Source organism: Carcharodon carcharias, chromosome 2 (genome assembly GCF_017639515.1).
Source record: "Carcharodon carcharias isolate sCarCar2 chromosome 2, sCarCar2.pri, whole genome shotgun sequence".
Taxonomy (NCBI): domain Eukaryota; kingdom Metazoa; phylum Chordata; class Chondrichthyes; order Lamniformes; family Lamnidae; genus Carcharodon; species Carcharodon carcharias.
The window spans coordinates 130,280,212-130,301,633 of record NC_054468.1 but is presented as its reverse complement, the minus strand read 5'-3'; the positions used below and the strand labels follow the sequence as shown (position 1 = coordinate 130,301,633).

Here is a 21,422-nt window from a genome sequence, read left to right as displayed (position 1 = left end):
CTGTCCAGCCCATCTAAATCCCCTCTTCCTGTGACCTCAGTAGCTCCATCCCCACCGGCCGAGGACACAGCAGGACACCAAAAGCAGGCTGGGGTCCTCCAGGTCTCAGACCTCCAGAGGACACCCGCCAAGGTCATCACAGACAGGGTGTAGCAGCCAGTAGGCTGCCTCCACCTCCGCTGTGGATGTCCAGGGAGCACCAAAACGTAGCGGCAGGGTTAGGAAGGTTAAAAAGATGTAGTCGCACAGCCTGAGCACAGGTATTAATCACTTGGACATACTGTTCATTATTGTCAACAAATCCCCAAGGATGTCTCCCTTCCTATGGCTCCTTATTCTGATAAGCAGTGTTCTTGTCACTCAGATGTGATGAAGGCAGGTGTCTCAGTCCAGGGCCTCTTCCCTGTGCTTTGTGCAGTCTTCAGACCAAAGTGATGGTCCAGCCTCACACTTCCTGGACACTTTAGCGATGCCTGCACCTCGACGGTGCTGTTCATTGCTGCCAGAATATCACAGGCAGCCATCACAGAGTTCCAGCATTCTCTCTCTGTGCTCTCAGCATCTTTAAGGTGGGACTGACCCCCATCTCTTCAGCATCTGTGACCAGTGACACTGTGCTCCTAAAGGGCTCAGGTGCTGAAGGCCGACAAACTTCTAAAGTTTCATAGCTGCGTTTCTATGATATGATCCTGATCACAGTCACAAGCGAGCTGTCCTTGACCAGAGAGGAGTCAGACATTCTCAGAGGCTATGTGAGGATCCATTAGGGCCTCCACTGCCTCTCAATGACAGGAGCATTATCACAAAGGGTATGTGCGCTGTCATAAGCCAGGCTAGAGTCAAACATTACGATAAAAGCAAAAAAACTGCGGATGCTGGAAATCCAAAATAAACATAAAAATACCTGGAAAAACTCAGCAGGTCTGGCAGCATCTGCGGAGAGGAACACAGTTAACGTTTCTTCAACAGAACTAAGTAAAAATAGAAGAGATGAAATATTCTGTCGAAGGGTCATGAGGACTCGAAACGTCAACTATTTTCTTCTCCACCGATGCTGCCAGACCTGCTGAGTTTTTCCAGGTAATTCTGTTTTTGTTTTTGAGATGAAATATAAGCTGGTTTAAGTGGGGTGGGGGGGGAGGGACAGGTAGAACTGGATAGAGGGCCAGTGATAGGTGGAGATAACCAAAAGATGTCATTGATAAAAGGACAAAGAGGTGTTGAAGGTGATGATATTATCTAAGGAATGTGCTAATTAAGGGTAAAATGCAGGACAAGCAAGGTACAGATAGCCCCTAGTGGGGGTAGGGTAAAGGAATCAAAATAGGCTAAAAGGCAGAGATAAAACAATGGATGGAAATACATGTAAAAATAATGGAAATAGGTGGGATATTGGGAAAAACGGAAAGGGGGTGGGGATGGAGATGAGAGTTCATGATCTAAAATTGTTGAACTCAATATTCAGTCCGGAAGGCTGTAAAGTGCCTAGTCGGAAGATGAGGTGCTGTTCCTCCAGTTTGCGTTGAGCTTCACTGGAACGGTGCAGCAAGCCAAGGATAGACATGTGGGCAAGAGAGCAGGGTGGAGTGTTGAAATGGCATGCGACAGGGAGGTCTGGGTAATGCTTGTGGACAGACCAAAGGTGTTCTGCAAAGCGGTCACCCAGTCTGCGTTTGGTCTCTCCAATGTAGAGGAAACGCATTGGGAGCAACGAATGCAGTAGACTAAATTGAGGGAAGCGCAAGTGAAATGCTGCTTCACTTGAAAGGAGTATTTGGGCCCTTGGAAGGTGAGGAGAGGGGAAGTAAAGGGGCAGATGTTGCACCTTCTGCGGTTGCATGGGAAGGTGCCGTGGGTGGGGGTTGAGGTGTAGGGCTGATGGAGGAGTGGAACAGGGTGTCCCGGAGGGAATGATCCCTGTGGAATGCCGCCAGGGGGTTGAAGGGAAGATGTGATTGGTGGTGGCATCATGCTGGAGTTGGCGGAAATAGCGGAGGATGATCCTTTGAATGCGGAGGCTGGTGGGGTGATAAGTGAGGACAAGGGGGACCCTATCATGTTTCTGGGAGGGAGAGGAAGGTGTGAGGGTGGATTCACGGGAGATGGGCCGGACACAGTTGAGGGCCCTGTCAACCACCGTGGGTGGAAAACCTCGGTTAAGGAAGAAGGAGGACATGTCAGAGGAACTGTTTTTGAAAGTGGCATCATCAGAACAGATGCGACGGAGGCAAAGGAACTGAGAGAATGGGATGGAGTCTTTACAGGAAGCGGGGTGTGAGGAGCTGTAGTCGAGGTAGCTGTGGGAGTCGGTAGGCTTGTAATGGATATTGGTGGACAGTCTATCACCAGAAATTGAGACAGAGAGGTCAAGGAAGGGAAGGGAAATGTCAGAGATGGACCATGTGAAAATGATGGAAGGGTGGAAATTGGAAGCAAAATTAATAAATTTTTCCAGGTCCAGACGAGAGCATGAAGCAGCACCGAAGCAATCATCGATGTACCGGAGAAAGAGTTTTGGGAGGGGGCCGGAGTGGGACTGGAACAAGGAATGTTCCACATACCCCATAAAGAGACAGGCATAACTGGGGCAATGCAGGTACCCATAGCCACACCTTTTATTTGGAGGAAGTGAGAGGAGTTGAAGGAGAAATTGTTCAGCGTGAGAACAAGTTCAGCCAGACGGAGGAGAGTAGTGGTGGATGGGGATTGTTCGGGCCTCTGTTCGAGGAAGAAGCTGAGAGCCATCAGACCATCCCGGTGGGGGATGGAGATGTAGAGGGATTGGACGTCCATGGTGAAGAGGAGGTAGTTGGGGCTAGGGAACTGGAAATTGTTGATATGATGTAGGGTGTCAGAGGAATCACGGATGTAGGTGGGAAGGGACTGGACAAGGGGAGAGAGAATGGAGTCAAGATAGCAAGAAATGAGTTTCGTGGGGCAGGAACAGGCTGACACAATCGGTCTGCCGGGACAGTCCTGTTTGTGGATTTTGGGTAGGAGGTAGAAGCGGGCCATCCAAGGTTGGGAGACTATCAGGTTGGAAGCTATGGAAGGAAGATCTCCAGAGGAGATGAGGTCAGTAACAGTCCTGGAAACAATGGCTTGATGTTCAGTAGTGGGCTCATGGTCCAGGGGGAGGTAGGAGGAAGTGTCTGCGAGTTGACGCTCAGCCTCCGCGAGGTAGAGGTCAGTGCGCCAGACAACAACAGCACCACCCTTGTCAGCGGGTTTGATGACAATGTCAGGGTTGGACCTGAGAGAATGGAGTGCAAGTTCAGAGACAGACAAGTTAGAGTGGGTGAGAGGAGCAGAGAAATTGAGACGACTAATGTCGCGCCGACAGTTCTCAATGAAAAGATCAAGAGAAGGTAAGAATCCAGAGGGAGGGGTCCAGAAGGAGGGAGAATATTGGTCTGTCCGCAAGCATGACCCAGACCTCCCTGTCGCTTGCCATTTCAACACTCCACCCTGCTCTCATGCCCACATGTCCGTCCTTGGCTTGCTGCAATGTTCCCGTGAAGCTCAACGCAAACTGGAGGAACAGCACCTCATCTTCCGACTAGGCACTTTACAGCCTTCTGAACTGAATATTGAGTTCAACAATTTTAGATCATGAACACTCTCCTCCATCCCCACCCCCTTTCTGTTTTTCCCAATATCCCACCTATTTCCATTATTTTTAAATGCATTTCCATCCATTGTTTTATCTCTGCCTTTTAGCCTATTTTGATTCTTTTACCCCACCCCACCCCCACTAGGGCTATCTGTACCTTGCTTGTCCTGCTTTCTACCCTTAATTAGCACATTCCTTAGATAATATCACCACCTTCAACACCTCTTTGTCCTTTTGTCTGTGACATCTTTTGGCTATCTCCATCTATCACTGGCCCTCTATCCAGCTCTACCTCCCCCACACCCCCCCCCTTAAACCAGCTTATATTTCACCTCTCTTCTATTTTTACTTAGCTCTGTTGAAGAGTCATACGGACTCGAAACGTTAACTGTGTTCCTCTCCGCAGATGCTGCCAGACCTGCTGAGTTTTTCCAGGTATCTTTATTTTTGTTTTAGAGTCAAACATTCACAGGTGCAATGTGAGGATCTATGAGGTCACCTCACTGCATGTCATCATTATCCTCAACAAATCTAGCAGCTATGAGGCCCGCCCTCATCTGTCCAGTGTGAGGGCCTCATCCCCGTCATCATTGCCTTCAAGGACCTCTTCACCCTCATTCCCATCGGCATCCTCCTCATCCGAGGAGACCTCCAGCTCCTCTATCTCCTCGTCAGCCAGCTCCTCTCCCCGTTGCAGCGCCAGGTTATGAATGGCCCAGCAGGCGATGACGATGCATGACACCCTCTGTGGACTAAATTGCAAGGCCCCACCAGACCGGTACAGGCACCGGAACCATGTTTTCAGCATCCCGATGGTCTGCTCTACCAAGTTGCGAGTTGCAGCATTAGCCTCATTATACCTTCACTCTGCTGCAGTCTGAGGCTACCACACGGGTGTCATCAGCCACGTCCTCTGTGGGAAGCCCTTGTCCCTGAGGAGCCAACCCTGCAGCCTCTGTGGACGCTGGAATACATCAGGGATCTGAGACCAACTGAGAATGTAGGAATCATGCTCACTCCCTGGAAACCGTGTGCAGACCTGCAGGATGCATTTGTGGTGGTCGCACACCAGCTGCATATTCAGAAAATGGAATCCCTTGCGGTTGATATAGTTGACTGTGTATTACGACGGTGATCTGAGTGCCCCGTGAATGCAGGCGATTGCACCTGCACCTGTGGGAAACCTGAGTTCTGGACAAATCCAATCACTCGTGCATCCTGGCTGTCCAAGTCCCGGGCGAAATGCACAATGTTGTGTGCCCTCACGAAGATGACATCCGTGACCTCATGGTTGCATTTGTGGGCAGAGGGTTGTGATATCCCACAGGAGTCCTGAAAGCAGCCAGTGGTGTAAAAATTGAGCACCACTGTCACTTTCATGGTCACTGGCAGTAGATGCCCTCCATGTCCCCATGGTGCCAAATCCTGCAGTAGCTGGCAGATGTGAACGACTAGTTCCCGAGATATGCATAGTCCTCGGTGACACTGGTTCTCGGTTATCTGCAGGAATGAAAGGCAGTGTCTATAGACTCTGGGTGTTGCTAAGCGCCAGTGAGCGACAGCTCACTGTAGCTCTTTGGTGATGTGCAGGAGCCCCTGCCACCTCTTCCTGAGGGTGCTGCTCCTCCGTCTGCGCAGCCAGGCATCTCAGTCAATCTCTCCTCTGTCGTCTTCGCTCTCAGTATCAGGCATACAGCTAGTTGACCAGACTCCATGATGCTGATCTGCTCCTCCTGCAGGGTGAAAGAGAGAGACACGTGGGTTAGCAAGGGTGCACTAGGAACCTGTCCTTGTAAAGTGTGATGGCCCCTTAGTGTATCCCAGAGAGTGTTGGCCACCACTTGGATGGTCAGAGTTTAGTGCGCTGCATGGCTGCCCGAAGCCCCACCCCCCTCCACCCAACCAATTGGCTGCAGCTTTGCCCATTGGACTGCATGCTGTGCTCTCAGCTCAGGCACAGGCATTCTCCTAACCCGCACTGCAAGGCTGCACTGTTAGCTTGAACCATAGGGGAGACTGGTCCAAACCGGGATGATGGATTGTAAGGGGCTGTGAGCACCTCCACCAGTGACTGCTCCATGACCAGTTTTCTCAAGGAGATTGTACAATTGTTCTACAGTCCACTAAAACACTCATTAGTTTGCAGTCTGTGCCCAAGGGATGAAAAGCTCAGGAGCATTTGGTGGCACTTTGATGCCTCTGCGTTGCTTGAGTGGGCAGATAAGCTAGAGGCCCGACTCCAATCATATCAATGTGGCTGTGCCTGAACTGTCTCAGCTGCAGAGGAATGGTCACAGGTGTCCCTAATGCATGGCCACATCCCTCGCCCGCCCTACCCCTCACTCCAAATGCTTGTGCACTACATTCAGCCACTCCCCCCCCCCCCCCCCCCCCCCCCCCCCGCCCACAACAAGTCACCTCAATCGGAGGGCTGCCCTTGCCCCTCTCCCCCAATGCGCCATAAGCTTGATGCCCAACAGGTGACCCTGGTGAGCGCTGCGCAATGTTACTGTGTACCCATCTCCGAGTTTCCCTCAAGTGTAGCTCACCAAGTGCACGCCTTATACGTGCTGTTGTGAAACACGTCAGCGAGTTTTCCCGCCAACATGGGCGGACGATCCAGCGGGTTGGTGTTGGGGGTTGCGATTCTGGCGGGATTGCCTAACAATGATATGCAGATGTATTATAATGAGGTTCCCAACGTCCAATGGTGGGAAACAGCGGTCATCAGCGGGCTGACCGTCTGATCACAAATTGATTTTACACCATCATGAAACTGATCGCGCCATATTGTCTGCTCATGCCACCGAACACACCTGACGCTGGCAGGCACAGAAAATCCCAGTCTCTCTCAGAAATAACTGCAAGCACCAGCACTGCTACACACATCCTGGACCTATGGTTATTGAACTGCAGGAGACAGCACTAAGTAGAATCTTGCGGCACAGAAGGCGGGCCTTTGGTCCATCATGTCTGTGGTGGCTCTTTGGGAGAGCTATCTAATTAATCCCACTTCCTTACTCTTTCCCCATAGCCCTTTATGTTGGCTGCCAGTCTTTTCTCATAATCGCTCTTTGTTTCTCTTATTTGCTTCTTTACCTCTGAACCTTCTGTATTCTGCTTAGTTCTCAAATGTATTTTTTTACCTAACACCTGTCATAAGCACACTTTTTCCTCCTTACCTTAATTTCTATCTTCTTTTTCATCCAGTTGGCTCTGGATTTGTTTGTCCTACCTTTCCCTTTTGAGGGAATACACCTTGACTGTGCCCAAACCATTCCTTCTTTGAAGGTAGCCCATTGTTCAGCTACAGTTTTCCTGCCAACCTTTGGTTCCAGTCTATCTGGCCCAGCTCCGTTCTTGCCCCATTGAAGTCGGCCCTCCCCCAGTTCATTATTCTTACCCTGGATTGCCCATTGTCTTTTTCTACTGTCATCCTAAACTTTATGATACAATGGTCACTGTCTCCTAAATGTTCCCCCACTGACACTTGATCTACTTGGCCACCTCATTTCCAAGAACCAAGTCTAACAGTGCCACTTTTCTTGTTGGACTGGACACATACTGCTGTAGGAACATTTCCTGAACACAATCTAGGAACTCTTGTCCCTCAGTGCCTTTTACACTGCCACTATCTCAGCATATATTTGGGTAATTAAAGTTCCCCATTATAGCTACTCTACAATGTTTGCACCTCTGTAATTTCTCCTGCAGATTTGTTCCTCTACATCCTTCCCACTAGTTGGTGGCCTATAGACTACACTGAGCAATGTAATTGCACCCTTTTTGTTCCTGAGCTGTACCCAAATTGATTCTGTCCTTGAACCCTCTGGGACATCCTCTTTCTCCAACACTGCAATACTCTCCTTAACCAATACTGCCACCCCTCCTCCTTTTCTTCCTGCCCTATCTTTTCTGCACGCCTTGTACCCAGGAATATTTAACAGCCAGTTTGCAAATTTATTCAGGAGCAAAAGTAGGCCATTCAGTCCCTTGAGCCCACAATGAGATCATGGCTGATCTGTATTTCAACTCCATTTATCCACCTTTATTCCAGAACACTTACTACCCTTACTCAACAAAAACCTATCAATCTCAGTTTTTAATTAGCCTAGCCTCAATAGCCTTTCAAAAGAGAGAATTCCACCACCTTCTATGTGAAGAAGTAATTTCTAACATCACCCAGAATGACCTAGCTCTATTTTTGAGGTTATGTTCCTTTGATTTGAGCTGCCCACCCATCCCCACCCACCAACACACCGTCCAAATTTGAGTTCAGACCAAACAAAGATCTGTGAACCAAAAGCTGGCATCAGTATAAGTGACCATAAATCTGTAAAATTGTCATAAACCCAACTAATTTGCTAGCGTCCTTTAGGGAAGGAAACATGCCAGCCTTACCCAGCCTGGCCTATAAGTGACTCCAGTCCCACACCGGAATGGTTGGCTCGTAACTGTCTTCTGAAGTGGCTGGCAAAGCTACTCAGCCGCATGATATCTCAGGGTAACCAAGGATGGGCAATAAATGCTGTCCTTGCCAATGAAACCCACATCCCCAGAATGAATACTTGTTTCAAAGAGGAAGATATCAGAGTTTAAGAGAAATGCCAAGGTAAGACAATTATACTGCTAAACCTGACAAGCAACAGTCAAGAAAAAAGGCTTTATAGTAACAGAAGGTGACCCAGATTCAGACCTGCAATAATAGAAGCAGCCCAAGGGATGCACTGTGCCATTGGGAACACCTTGGCTGTATGCTCTACTTAGAATTACTAAGTGTGTATAGGAAGCTTTATGCACAACAACAGTTGTTTCAGGAGCTTTCAAAAGGGAAAAAATACTAATTTGCATTTATACATGATGCCTTTCATGACCACAGGACATCAGAAAATGTTTTGCAGCTAGTGCGGTACTGCTGAAGTGTGGTCACTGTTGTAATGTCGAGAAACAACGACAATCAATTTGAACACAGCAACTCTCACAGTCAGCCATGGAATAAAAGACCCGATCATCTGCTTTAGGGAGCGATGTTGAGCAGGACATCACACACAATGCCCTGATCTTCTCTAAAATAGTGTCATGAGATTTTTTTTTTACATCCACCTGAAAGGGCAAACAGGGCCTCAGTTTGGTGTCTCATTAGAAAGATGGCACCTCACACCTTGCAGCACTCCCTCAGTATTGCACTGGAGTGTCAGCTTAAATGATGTGCTGAAGCAAAAATTGAACCCATGACCATTTGGCTGAGCATCATGACTGTTACCATTGAGCCAAGGCTGACACCTGAGACCTTCAGAGGACAAGCGGGCATGGTCTGGATGGTGGGGGAGGATTATTTGAGGCAGCATTTCAACACTTTATTTTGGCCTACTTTCTCAGGCATGAAAGGAGAGTTTCGTACAATAGTCATCGAGCGAGCACCTATAACACTATCTCCCCTCCACCCCCACCACCCCACCCCCCCCACCCCCCTCACCCCCTCACCCCCAACACCCCCCCAACTCCCCTTTCAAGCACAGCTACACATAGGCCAAAAGATGTAGAGAGATGCAGGAAGGGGTACAGAGCATGGATGAGCAGAAGCAAATGGCTGCTGAGGTCCAAGTTCCAGCTGGTCAAGAGTTCCCGCATGGTTCCTTCCATTGCTTCAGCAACAAGCCATTCTGCTCTTGCAGAGCCCACTCACAAACAGAGGTCGCTGGCTGTATGGGGTCAACGTTTGTGTAAATGAAAAATGCCCCACAAGGTCTGATGGGTTGGATTTGCATGGTTGGAGGTGTCTGTGCTGCAGTTTGCCATTAATTATGCCGCAATGCTTGTTATATATGCAGCAGAATTCTCAGCTGCACAGTTCATAAACATAATGTGAGCATCTCTCAGAAATGCCCTACTGCTGCGATGAGAGTGCTTAACCCAGTCTGTAAGTGCCTTCTTGGCCAGTTTCAGTGTGCTGGGAGATCAGATGTGGACAGTCTGGAGGCCGGAATTCAGAGGCCTCATAACTGCCTTAAGTTCATCTCTGATAGTCAGTGGCATGTCTGGAGTAGACGTGGATGCAGAGTGCTTGCTATCAAAGCTGGAATCATATCCAGCCCATCAGGTACCTCACAAGTGGTGATCAATAGGCCAACAGGACAATAGCAAACAACAGCACCAGACATGACTGACCTGCCTGTCGGGCCCTCATGGTGTATCCTCCATGCGTGCCATCTAAATGCCAACAAGCCATTGGAGAAACCTTGAGCCTAGCCAGGACAGTTGGTCCTCCCACAGGTCAGGCAAAGGGGGAAACACTGGAGGAATTTATACTAAGAACACGCACCACACTATGGATGGGTTAAATGGGTTGGAACATTACCTGGGATTGTTAAGTCATTGGTTAGAATAAAGCCAAAGCCCAACAAAAGGTGGGCATTAAGAAAGAACTTTCATTTATCTCTCACCTTTCAGGAACTCAGGCCGATCTAAAGAGCTTCACTGTCTATGAAGTGCCACTGTTGTCACATAGGAAGCAGAGCAGCCAATTTGTACACAGCAAGCTCCATAAATTGAATGAGATAATTACCAGATAATCTGTTTTAGTGATGTTAAATATTGGTCAGAACACCAGGGATGACACTTGTGTTCTTCCTTAAATAACGGCAAGGCATCCTTTATGTCCACCTAAGAGGACGGACAGAGCCTCTGTTTAAAAATTACATGCAAGAGGAGCACAACTAACCTTGCAGCACTCAAAGTAGAGCAGTGGAATGCCTGCCTAGATTATGTGCTCAAGTCTCTGTAATGGGACTTGAAGCCACAATTTTCTACCTCAGAGGCAAGAATGTGGCTTACTGAGCCACAGCTAACATCAGGGAATGAGTCTGGACCATTTATTCTGTAGAGTTGTTTTTTTTAAAAGGCAGTTCAGGCACTCGCTGTACCCGTGTCTGGTGTGAAATTCAGCTTGGCTATTCAGGCAGCCACCTTCCATGTTCTCACTGCCAACAATGCTGCTCTTCTTGTTCCATGCTGAGGCTTCCTCACAGATCAAAGCTACGAGGCAGATGCTGGTGATTCTTGAGACCTTGTGAGGAGACCTGTACAGCTATAGCCCTAATCTGTCACAACATCCACAGCTCAGCCTCATGATCCCAATGGCATCCCCTGGTGGCAGAACAGGCTCTTGCAAGAGGAAATAATTTGCATTGATATAGTGCCTTTCATGACCTCAGGATGTCCCAAAGCATTTTACGACCAATGAAGTGCTTTTGAAGTGTAGTCACTGCTTTCTGAAACACAGCCACCAATTTGTGAACAGCAAGATCCCACAAACAGCAATGTAATAATGACCATAATCATCTGTTTTTCTCTGATTGGTTGAGGAATAAAGATTGGTCAACAAACTGAGGAGAGGTTCCCCGCATTGCTTTGAATTAGTACCGTGAGATTTACAGTCACCTGATCGGCTCATAGGGATCTGAAAAAGAAAACTTTACCAGTGTTGAAGATATGGTAGCCTTGGTTTCCAAGGAACCATCTTCCCATTTAAAACAAGGCGGCTGTAAAACGTAAGTTTTGTGTGAGGATGCAGACACTGACTTGCCCAATTTGGTGCTGATGATCAGAGGCTAGGCCCACTTTGACCAAGCGAAGGCATTTCTGTATCATTTATGGCACTGCATAGTGTGTAAGTGACCATGTGAATACAATAAATGACTTGTACAAACACAAAAGGCAGGTAGTGCTGTTCAACCTCCTCATTCCACTGTTCCTCGTCAGTGCAGCGTGGAACCGAACATTAGTGCTACCATGGGATGCATTGTCATCTCCCTCTTGTTACAAGCAAAAGTCCCAGTGGCGTGGTGACTTTGATGGCTGCTAACAGGTGGTAGGTCTTGCCAAAGTGTTACAGGACATAGTAGAGCTCCACTGATACTTTCCTGCCAGACTTCAGCCTACTAAGACACTGCTGTCTAGTCAATCCCAGGTAGCTGTTTCAAGACAGTAGAGCTGATGAGTGGTGAGCAACAGGATTAGCCAATTTCAGTGCTGGAGGTTGCTGACTGAAATATCCACCTTAGATTTCTCTTTAGATTTTCCTGAAACGATGGGCTGAATTTTACCCCCCCCAACCGGTCATGTTTTTGGCAAGTGAACACATAAAATATGACGGGTGGCTATCCCACCGCCTTCCTATCCACCCCCAACCTGCTCCCTTTAAAACAGTAGGCAGGCATGCACCGAAATCGATAGCCTGCCACCCCCATTTTATCAAAAAATAATTAACAGGCGATGGAGCTTGTTAACCAGTCTATTAAGCTGCCCACATAACACAGTCTGCGTGGGCCGGTGGGCAGGAGTGGATAAGCCGATTTTTTTAACCTGACGAGTTAAAAGGTGGTAAGGAAGAGGGAGTACATCTTGTGTACCCTGTGCACATTGAGGGCACCACCTCAAAATGTTACCCCCCTCCCCACTTTGTCATCCTGTTTAGCCATCAAAACCCCACCCCCCACCTCCCTCGCAACCACCTCCCCCCACTCCCCCGACCATCAGCTCCCCAATCACTCCCTAGATAATTACCCCCGACTTACCTCTCTCCGGGATCCATGGGCAGACTATACGTCCCACGGGCGGGCGGGCGTGTTCCCAACCTGATCGGGCGTAAGATATTTCAGCCAGTGGGTGCACGCGAGAATTGGCAGCCCCCCTGCCCGCCAACAAGTAAGAGGGCTATTAAGCCCATTAATCAATTAATTAAGTAGCAATTCTCACTGCCCATCTAACCTTACGGTTGGTGGGCGGGCAAATCGGCCAAGCGGCCTTTGGATTTTTTAGAAACCTCATCCACGGGCAGGATGAGGTTCCCAACAGTAATTTTTTTTTTAAATAAAAAATTTTAAACATCATTTTTAATATGTCCCTGTTCATGTGACTGAGTCACATGTGGGGACATGTTTCCCTTATTTTTAAAATCTTTACTTCAGATTGTAAAATTCTTCTGCTCCCTGAGCTGGCTGTATGCCTTCAAGGAGCTTTTAGTGTGCACTCCCCTACACATGCTCAGGGCCAACATTTCTTCCAGGGGAGGGAGTGTGCTGCATCAGCCCTATGATCCAGCATTTCACTGGTCAATATATACAAGTTGATTCTGGCTATATATGTATATACAGTATATGGTCATCAGAAATACAGAAAACCTTCAGTGGCATGTAAGGTGGCACTGCAATCTCAACTCTAACGAGCTCATCCAGTTTAACACGGAGCTTCTGTAGCTCAGGGTATGGGAGCACAATGGTAATGTTAGTGTATCCAGGGAGTGGAGTTCAAATTTGACTATGGTAATTTGGGAAATTGAATTCATATTAAAAAATTAAAACTGGCGTCTGTAATAGTGCAGAGCTTGACATGAAAATCTAATTGATTCATTAATGCCCTTTAACAGGTGGAAACCTTCTGTCCTTACCCACTTGGGCCTATATGCAACTTCAGTCCCATACCAATATCGTAGACCCTCTGAAGTATGTTTAGCAAGCTGTTCATTTATATCACCACTTTCTCCAAGGCAACTAAGGATGGGCAATAAATGGCGACCTTGGCAGCAGCACACATATATTGAGAACAAATAAAAGAAAAACATGTGCTCCCACTTGTACACTGATGCAGTTTTACTGCCTCTCCACTGCTCCTTTCTTTAATAAGAGTAGCATAGCTGAGAGGAGGTGAGTTCTGAAGTGGTTGAGGGCAAGATAAGTCCATCCATGATGGTTAAAAAAATATTTTAGGTGAGTTAATTAAGCTAAAGGGAGACAAAGTGCCAGGATCTAATGGGATATAACCTACAATCCAGGAGCAGATGAGCCAGGAAACTGAAGTCCTAGAAACTATATGTCAGTGTTCTACAAGTGTGGATGCAAACCAGAGGATTGGACAGTAACTAATGTAGTACTAATTTTTAAATAGGGAAACTGGTAAGTAGACAGCGGTGACTTCAAAGGGGATGATCATGCCGAATCGTAACAAATGTCATTGAATTGTTTGTGGGTTAACAGATGTGTATGTGGGGGAAATGTAGTGGATACAGTGTGCCTGAACTTTAGAAAAGCATTTGATAAGGTACCACACAGAAGATTTTAAGAGCAAATTAAGGCATTTGGAATTAGGAGATGATGGAAAACTATATTAAAATTAGAAATGAGAGTTGAGGGTCATTCTTCAATGTGGTTGATGACATCCCTTGGGGTTCAGTATTCTGGGTCCTGTTCGCTAATTTGGATATGGAGCTGGAGTGAGTGTTGTTGAAATTTGCAGATAAGATAACGAGAATAACGCTTTCACACAGAGAGTTGTGAGGCTGTGGAATTCGCTTCTGGGGTTGGTGGTTGAGCTAAGAATGGTCATATTCAAGATTAGATTGGATGGATGGTTCAAGGAAAATGGGTTGAAGTGATATGGACAATTTGGCTTGAACAGCCTTGAATAGTGGTGTAACTTCTGTGTAATTCAATGTCTTTACAATGCCCCTCCAGTGCCTTTACATCATTAGATTGCCTGTCTGACATAAAATCTTGAATGAGCCACATTTGCAACATCTCTGTTTCCTGCTACATATTCTATACACGCGCTGTTGATTTCATCACCCTCCCTAGCCACTGTCTCGGACTGAACCAGACATAACCTGTTCAACCTTGAGCACAACATCCAAATCCATACCCTCTCCAGTATAAAGAGCACCTCCATCCACCTCCATAAAATAACCAAGACCACTCTCAGTCCATCTGCTGCTGAGACCTTCAAACATGAATTTGTCACATCCCGAATCAACTACTTAAATGCTCTCCTGGCCTGCCCCTCATCTCATTTTCTTGCCTTCCAGTCACCTCAGTTCACCCCAAACTCAGTTGTCCTTATCCTACCCCCCACCAAGTCTCAATTCTCCATCACTCCTATCCCCACTGATCTATATTGGCCCCAGAGGCAGAATTTTGACTTTGGCAGGGGCGCTCAGCGGGGGCGGGAGGGGGCAGTCAGGAAGCCGACCGCCGCCCGCAATCAGCACCACACCGTGATTTTACACAGGTGGGCCAATTAAGGCCCGCCCAGTGTGGAAGGCGAGTGGCAGCACTGAATGCTGCCTGTGCGGGCGGGGGGAGGGGACGAGTGGGACTGGTGCAAACTTCGCGCGTGCACACAAAAGAATTCTTCAATCTCCCTGAGGCTCGGAGCTGCCTCAGGGAGATGAAGCACTCTTTGAAAGAACTTAACGAACAAAATAAAAATGTCATAAAACATATCCCCTCATGTGACTCTGTCCTCAGTAAAAGCGTGAAACCTGAGTCCCACACTAGTATTCTGGAGTTAAACAAAGGTAACTACATAGGCATGAGGGCAAATTTGGCCCTAGTGGACTGGGCAGGAAGACTACAAGGTAGGACAGTTGATGAACAGTGGCAGATATTTAAGGAGATATTCAAATCCTTCTAAGTGAAATATATTCCAAAGAGGTAGAAAGATGGTAAGAGGGGGAAAAAGCATTCATGGCTAAGCAAGGAAGTTAAAGATAACATAAAGGCAAAAACTAAGGCATACCAAATTGCAAAGGTCAGTGGCAGGCTGGAAGATTGGGAAACTTTTAAAGATCAACAAAGGGTTAATAAAAAATAATAAAAAGAGCAAAAGTAAATTAGGAAAGAAGACGAACACAAAATGTAAATGCTGATGCAAAACCTTCTACAAGTATATAAAAGGAATGAGAGTAGCTAAAGTGAATGTTGGTCCCTTGGAAGATGAGACTGGGGAACGCAGAAATGGCAGAGACACTTAATATTTTGCCTCTGTCTCTAGAAAAAAATTACTGAGCAAACTATTGGGATTAAAGGGTGAGAAGTCCCCAGGACCTGATGGCCTACATCCCAGGGTCTTAAAGGAAGTGGCAGCAGAGATAGTGGATGCATTGGCTATAATATTCCAAAATTCCCTGGATTCTGGAAAGTTTCCAGTGGATTGGAAAAATGCTAATATAACACCCTTATTCAAAAAGGGTGGGGGGAGGCAGAAAGTAGGAAACTATAGACCAGTTAGTTTAACGTCTGTCGTTGGGAAGTTGTTGGAATACATTATTAAGGAAGCAGTAAAGGGGCATTTGGAAAGTCAAAATGCAATCCATCAGAGTCAGCATGGTTTTATGAAGAGTAAATCGTGTTTGACTAATTTGCTAGAGTTCTTTGAAGATGTGACAAGCAAAGTGGATAATGGGGATCCTGTAGATGTAGTATATCTGGACTTCCAGAAGGCCTTTGATAAGGTGCCGCACAAAAGATTAATACACAAGATAAGATCACACGGAGTTAGGGGTAATACATTAGCTTGGACAAAGGATTGGCTAACCAACAGAAAGCAGTCAGGATTGGGTCTTTTTCTGGATGTCAAGCTGTAACTAATGGGGTGCCACAGTATTCCGTCCTTGGGCCCCAACTATTTGCAATCCATATTAATGACTTGGATTCAGCTATAGAAGGTACTATAGCTAAATTTGCAGATGACACCAAAATAGATGGGAATGTAAGTTGCAATGAAGAAATAAGAAATTTACAAATGGATATGGACAGGTTAGGTGAATGGGCCAAAATTTGGCAGGTGGAGTTTAACATGGATAAGTGTGAGGTTATCCATTTTGGTCGGAAGAATAAAAAGGCGACTTATTGTTTAAATGGAGAGAAACTTCAGAATGCTTCAGTGCAGAGGGATCTGGGTGTCCTCGTGCATGAATCGCTGAAAGCTAATATGCAGGTACAGCAGGTAATAAGGAAGGCAAATGGAATTCTGGCATTTATTGCTAAAGGAATAGAGTATAAAAATAGGGAAGTGTTGTTGCAACTTTACAAGGCATTGGTGAGACCGCACCTGGAGTACTGTGCACAATTTTGGTCCCCTTACTTGAGGAAGGATGTAGTTGCATTGGAGGTGGTTCAGAGGAGGTTCACCAGTTTGATTCCAGAGATGCGGGGCTTGTCTTATGAGGAGAAATTTAACAGTTTAGGCCTATACTTGCTAGAGTTTAGAAGGATGAGAGGAGATCTAATTGAGGTATATAAGATGCTAAAGGGGATAGACAAAGTAGATACGGAGTGGATGTTTCCCCTTGTGGGGCATTCTAGAACAAGAGGCCATAGTTTTAGGCTAAGGGGTGGTAGATTTAAATCAGAGATGAAGAGGAATTACTTTTCTCAAAGGGTCATGAATCTGTGGAATTCACTACCTCAGAGTGCAGTGGATGCCGGGATGCTGAATAAATTTAAGGAGGAGATAGACAGATTTTTAATTAGTAACGGGTTGAAAGGTTATGGGGAGAGGGCGGGAAATTGGAGTTGAGGTCGAAATTAGATCAGCCACGATCGTATTGAATGGCGGGGCAGGCTCGAGGGGCTGAATTGCCTACTCCTGCTCCTAGTTCTTATGTTCTTATGAGCAGAGGCATGCTTTTGATTTAAGTTTAAAATTTTTATTTTATTTTTATTTGCTTTAGGAAACCTCATCCCGCCTGTAAGGTTGGACGGACAGTATAAATTTGAATTTAATTACCCTTTTAATGGCCTTAACAGGCCTTTTAATTGTCAGCGGGTGTGTTGCCGACTCTGGCACGCGCCTGCCGAATGAAATATCGCAGGACTACCCAATGACATCGGGACGCTCGCCTGACTCATCACGTGTCATTTTACACTCGGCCGGGTCAGTCGCGCACCCGCCTGCCTATTTTGCCCCAGGTCCCCAAACACCTCAAACTTAAAATTCTTCAATATAACATAAAACAAAAAGTGCTAGAAATACTCAGCAGATCAGGTAGCATCTGTGGAGAGAAACTGAGTTACCTTTTCAGATTGAGATGACCTTTCATCAGTTTTTGCTGGTGAGCACTGGCCGTTTGTCTGAATGGATGGAAGGATGGATAATTGATGCTCATCTGATTGGATGAATGGTGAGCTGGGTGAAAGAATGGGTAATTGGTTGGTGGACGAATTACTAACTGGATAGACGAATGGCTCACTAGACTGACCGATGTCTGGATTGCTGGATAGAAGTATGTCGGATTGTATGGTTGTCTGTCTGGTGCATGGATACCTGATCAGATTTCTGGTTGGATAACTAGTTAGATATTAGGTTGGTCAGCTAGTTGGATGTTTGGACATCTGGTTTGATGGCTGACTGTCAGGATTATTAGCTGGATGGATGGATTAATGAAGAAATGATAAAAAAACAAGAACGGGTGGCTGGCTGACTGGGTGGAGAACTTTCTAATTGTATATATTCCTTTTAGCTGGTTGTTTTGGTTAGCTGGCTTGGTGGTTGGATTGGCTGCTGGCTGATTGGATGACTCATTGGCTAGATAGATGGCAGAATGTATTGATGAATGGTTGGTGGATGGATGGCTGGCCCGATGACTGGGAGAGTGGATGGTGGATCGTGTATGTATCAGTGAATATATGATGATAAGCTTGGCAAATGGTTGGAGGAGTACATGACTAGCAAGATAGGAAACAAAAACAAAAATACCTGGAAAAACTCAGCAGGTCTGTCAGCATCTGTGGAGAGGGACACAGTTAACGTTTCAAGTCTGTATGACTCTTCATCAGAACTGAGGAAAAATAGAAAGGAGGTGGAATATAAGCTGGTTGAAAGGGGGTGGGACAGGTGAAGCTGGGTAGAGGGCTAGTGATAGGTGGAGGCAAAGGAGAGATTACTAAAGATATCATAGACAGAAGGACAAAGGGGTGTTGACGGTGGTGATATTATCTAAGGAATGTGCTAATGGGGACATTAAGGGTAGAAAGCAGGACGAGCAAGTAACAGATAGCCCTAGTGGGGGTGGGGTGGGGAAAATGGATTGAAATAGGCTAAAAGGTAGAGATAAAATAATGGATGGAATAAATGAACGGATAAAACAATGTTTCAGATTTCCAGCATCCGCAGTATTATGCTTTTATCTTAGCAAGATAGGAAAATGGCTACTGAGATAGATGGATGGCTAGTTATATGGAGCATTATCAACTGGATGGATGAATAACTAGCTGATTGAATGGAAGAATTGATGTAATTGATGGATGGATAGATGGATGGATGGGCGGACGGATAGATGGAAGGACAGACGGATCTTTCCATGACATAGCTGTTCATGACCTTGGTAGAAGAGATGTGATTGCTTGAATGGGAGAAAAATTGGATGTAACATAGTAAATTTTCACTCTAAACATAAAGGATTCAAGGAGAATTTTAATGTTTATTGCAATGGCCAATGTGTGTATGTCAAAATCATTTAATAATTATTCTCAACAAATAATTCTCTGATGTCACCACCTAATAATTGTTCTTTAATGTGATTATTCCGAGTTTATTAAGGAGTAGCTTGGAGATCCCCATCTTGTATTGAATGAATTGCTTTTTCTAATGAATCAAATTACCCTCAACAACTTAGTCCAGCCCTAATAGGCCTAAACTTACATTGCAAATTTGCCCCATGACAAATTCTACTGGTCTTTTTACAAAAATAATAACACTTTATAAGGGCTATTATTGTCCCTACGAAGCTACTGGGCACATTGTGCAAATGATAAAATTACAATAATTGTACAATGTAATTTGCAATGTGAGATCATCTCGAGTTTGCATGTGAAACAATTCTACTTCACCATTCTTTCAGGTATGTTTCTTCCCAAAAGCAATGACGATCCCACTTTAAGATGCAAGTATAGATAGGAGAATTGTGAAATCAACTATGAAAATATTCGGCTGCAGTTTTGGTGCAAAAGGTTTTAACTGGGAATTTACATCTTTCCCCAGTTCCAATGGGAAGTCTGTGTCATGGTCTGAACCAGGAACCGGACGGCCAGCGAAGGGACAACACATGTGGCATAGACTGTCCGTCCATGTGAAGAGCAAAGATGTTGCATCTAATCAGACAGCTGTAATCAAACCCCTGACTAAACCATATCAGAATCAGATTAAAAACCTCAGCTTCTCAGACACCAGCACAAAAGCCCTTTACAATGTTGTGGAAGAGGATGAAAGTGATCCCTTGAGACTCGACATTCCCAATAGTCCAGAGATGATGTTGCAGAGACGAGCAATGTCTATCACGCAGCTTAAGGAAGTAGAAGATCCCCAATTTTTCATTTCTGATCAGTTGCAAAAAGGTGTTTCTTCACAGCAGTCTTTAATGGATCACTTGCACGGAGTGGTCAATACATTTACAACCAACATGACTGACCTTAATTCAGTGCTTACTGTACCAGTGCCAGGGAATGGGGTGAAGTCACTGTACCAGTTGGATCAACAGGTGCTCCCGCTCCAGATGACGACCTTCAATCCTCAGCCCATCTCGCCTGTTGAGGAGGAAAGCGAAAGATTCAGCCTCATTGGTGACTTCATGTATGACAACACCGAGAACCAGGAGGAACTGCCCGTCCCCAACAAACTCACGTTGGAGGACTCTCCGGCGCTGACACCTCCCTCCCCCTTCCGAGATTCGGTGGCATCAGGCAGCTCCGTCCCCAGCTCCCCCATCTCTGAATCAGTGCTGTGCACCCCGCCCAATGTAACCTATGCTTCGGTCATTCTGAGAGACTACAAACAAACTTCCTCAACTCTGTGAAGGTTTAACCCATACGGCCAGAAGTTAAAGTTTGCTGAGAATTTCAACGTAAAGTATTCGAGGGCTGGGGGAAGTGGGGTAGGGCGGGACACCCAAAGCCATGGTCTAAGTCATAAAATATTTGAAAACCAAGAGGAAAACAGTGTACAATCCCAATTGCTTGTACAGTCAAGGTCCCTGTTATTCTGTGATTAAAGCTCCCTTGCTCAGTTCAGGAAACATTGAGATTCTGTAGCAACTCAGAACAATAGTTTCCAAAGCGTTATCGTAGAGATAGATATGCTCAAATATGCTATTTTATTGCATACTTTTTAAATTTCAAGTAGTTATTGGATTATAATTATTGGTCACCTGATATTTTCACTAAGTCCCCACAGCAAGCTGTTAAAACCAACCATCAGGTGAACTGTTACTGTGTTCTTTGTGAAGGCCTATTTATTGGGTAGCAATGGCTGTAGCTTCTTATTTACAAATCAAAACTGGGTCAAAAAGATCAACTCATCGACAATAATCTACAGCATCTTGAAATCCGGCAGTATTCCCCCACCCCCCCCCCAACCCCTGTTTGTCACGATTGTGGCACCAGCCCATTGAGGGCGGCTCACAGCATGACGGTAATGTCTGCCATCTTATAGTAGATGGTGCTGTTACTGTTTTTAATTAAGAATGGCAGCATTTTAAAGAGGACCTGTTATTCTTGCTTCCACCAGAGGTGAGGGCAGTAAAGCTCTCCACCATTTCTCCATCATTTCTTCCAACCCTGAGAAATACCACTGGAGGTTGACTCATTTTTCAACACCTGCTTTTGTACACAGAATGGGACATGAGCAGCAGGACCTATTGTCGAAACCCTGTGGAAAAGCTGTCAGATCTACAGCTTTACTCTCCGGAGAGCGACGACTATAAACAATCTTACTCTGGAGATACTTGGTGACGATGTGCAATCCATGTGTCTAAGATTGTGAATATGGAGCAGATAACTGCAGGTTCTTCACCTTCATTTTCAGAAACAATTTAAATCCTCGGCATTGATCCACTAAGCGAATGAACTCAAGGGAAACCAATAGATATCAATGAATTCCCAGCTGCGTTTTTTTTTTAAAGATTCCCTCGGAAATCTTGCACAAGTTGTTAAAACATAACCTGTGGTGGGCAATAGTGATCACAGTGATCAGTGCTTCT

The 21,422-nt window shown here is 45.9% G+C and overlaps 1 protein-coding gene across 1 annotated transcript in view; it reads left to right on the top strand.

Annotated features, from left to right (window-relative positions):
* LOC121288224 (metabotropic glutamate receptor 1-like) overlaps positions 1–20,240 on the top strand; it is a 619,300-nt gene extending 599,060 nt beyond the window's left edge. Inside the window, exon 9 of the mRNA XM_041206686.1 lies at positions 19,430–20,240. Coding sequence (XP_041062620.1) covers positions 19,430–20,240 — 811 coding nt within the window. The remainder of the gene's footprint in view (positions 1–19,429) is intronic.
* The last annotated feature ends 1,182 nt before the right edge of the window (positions 20,241–21,422 follow it).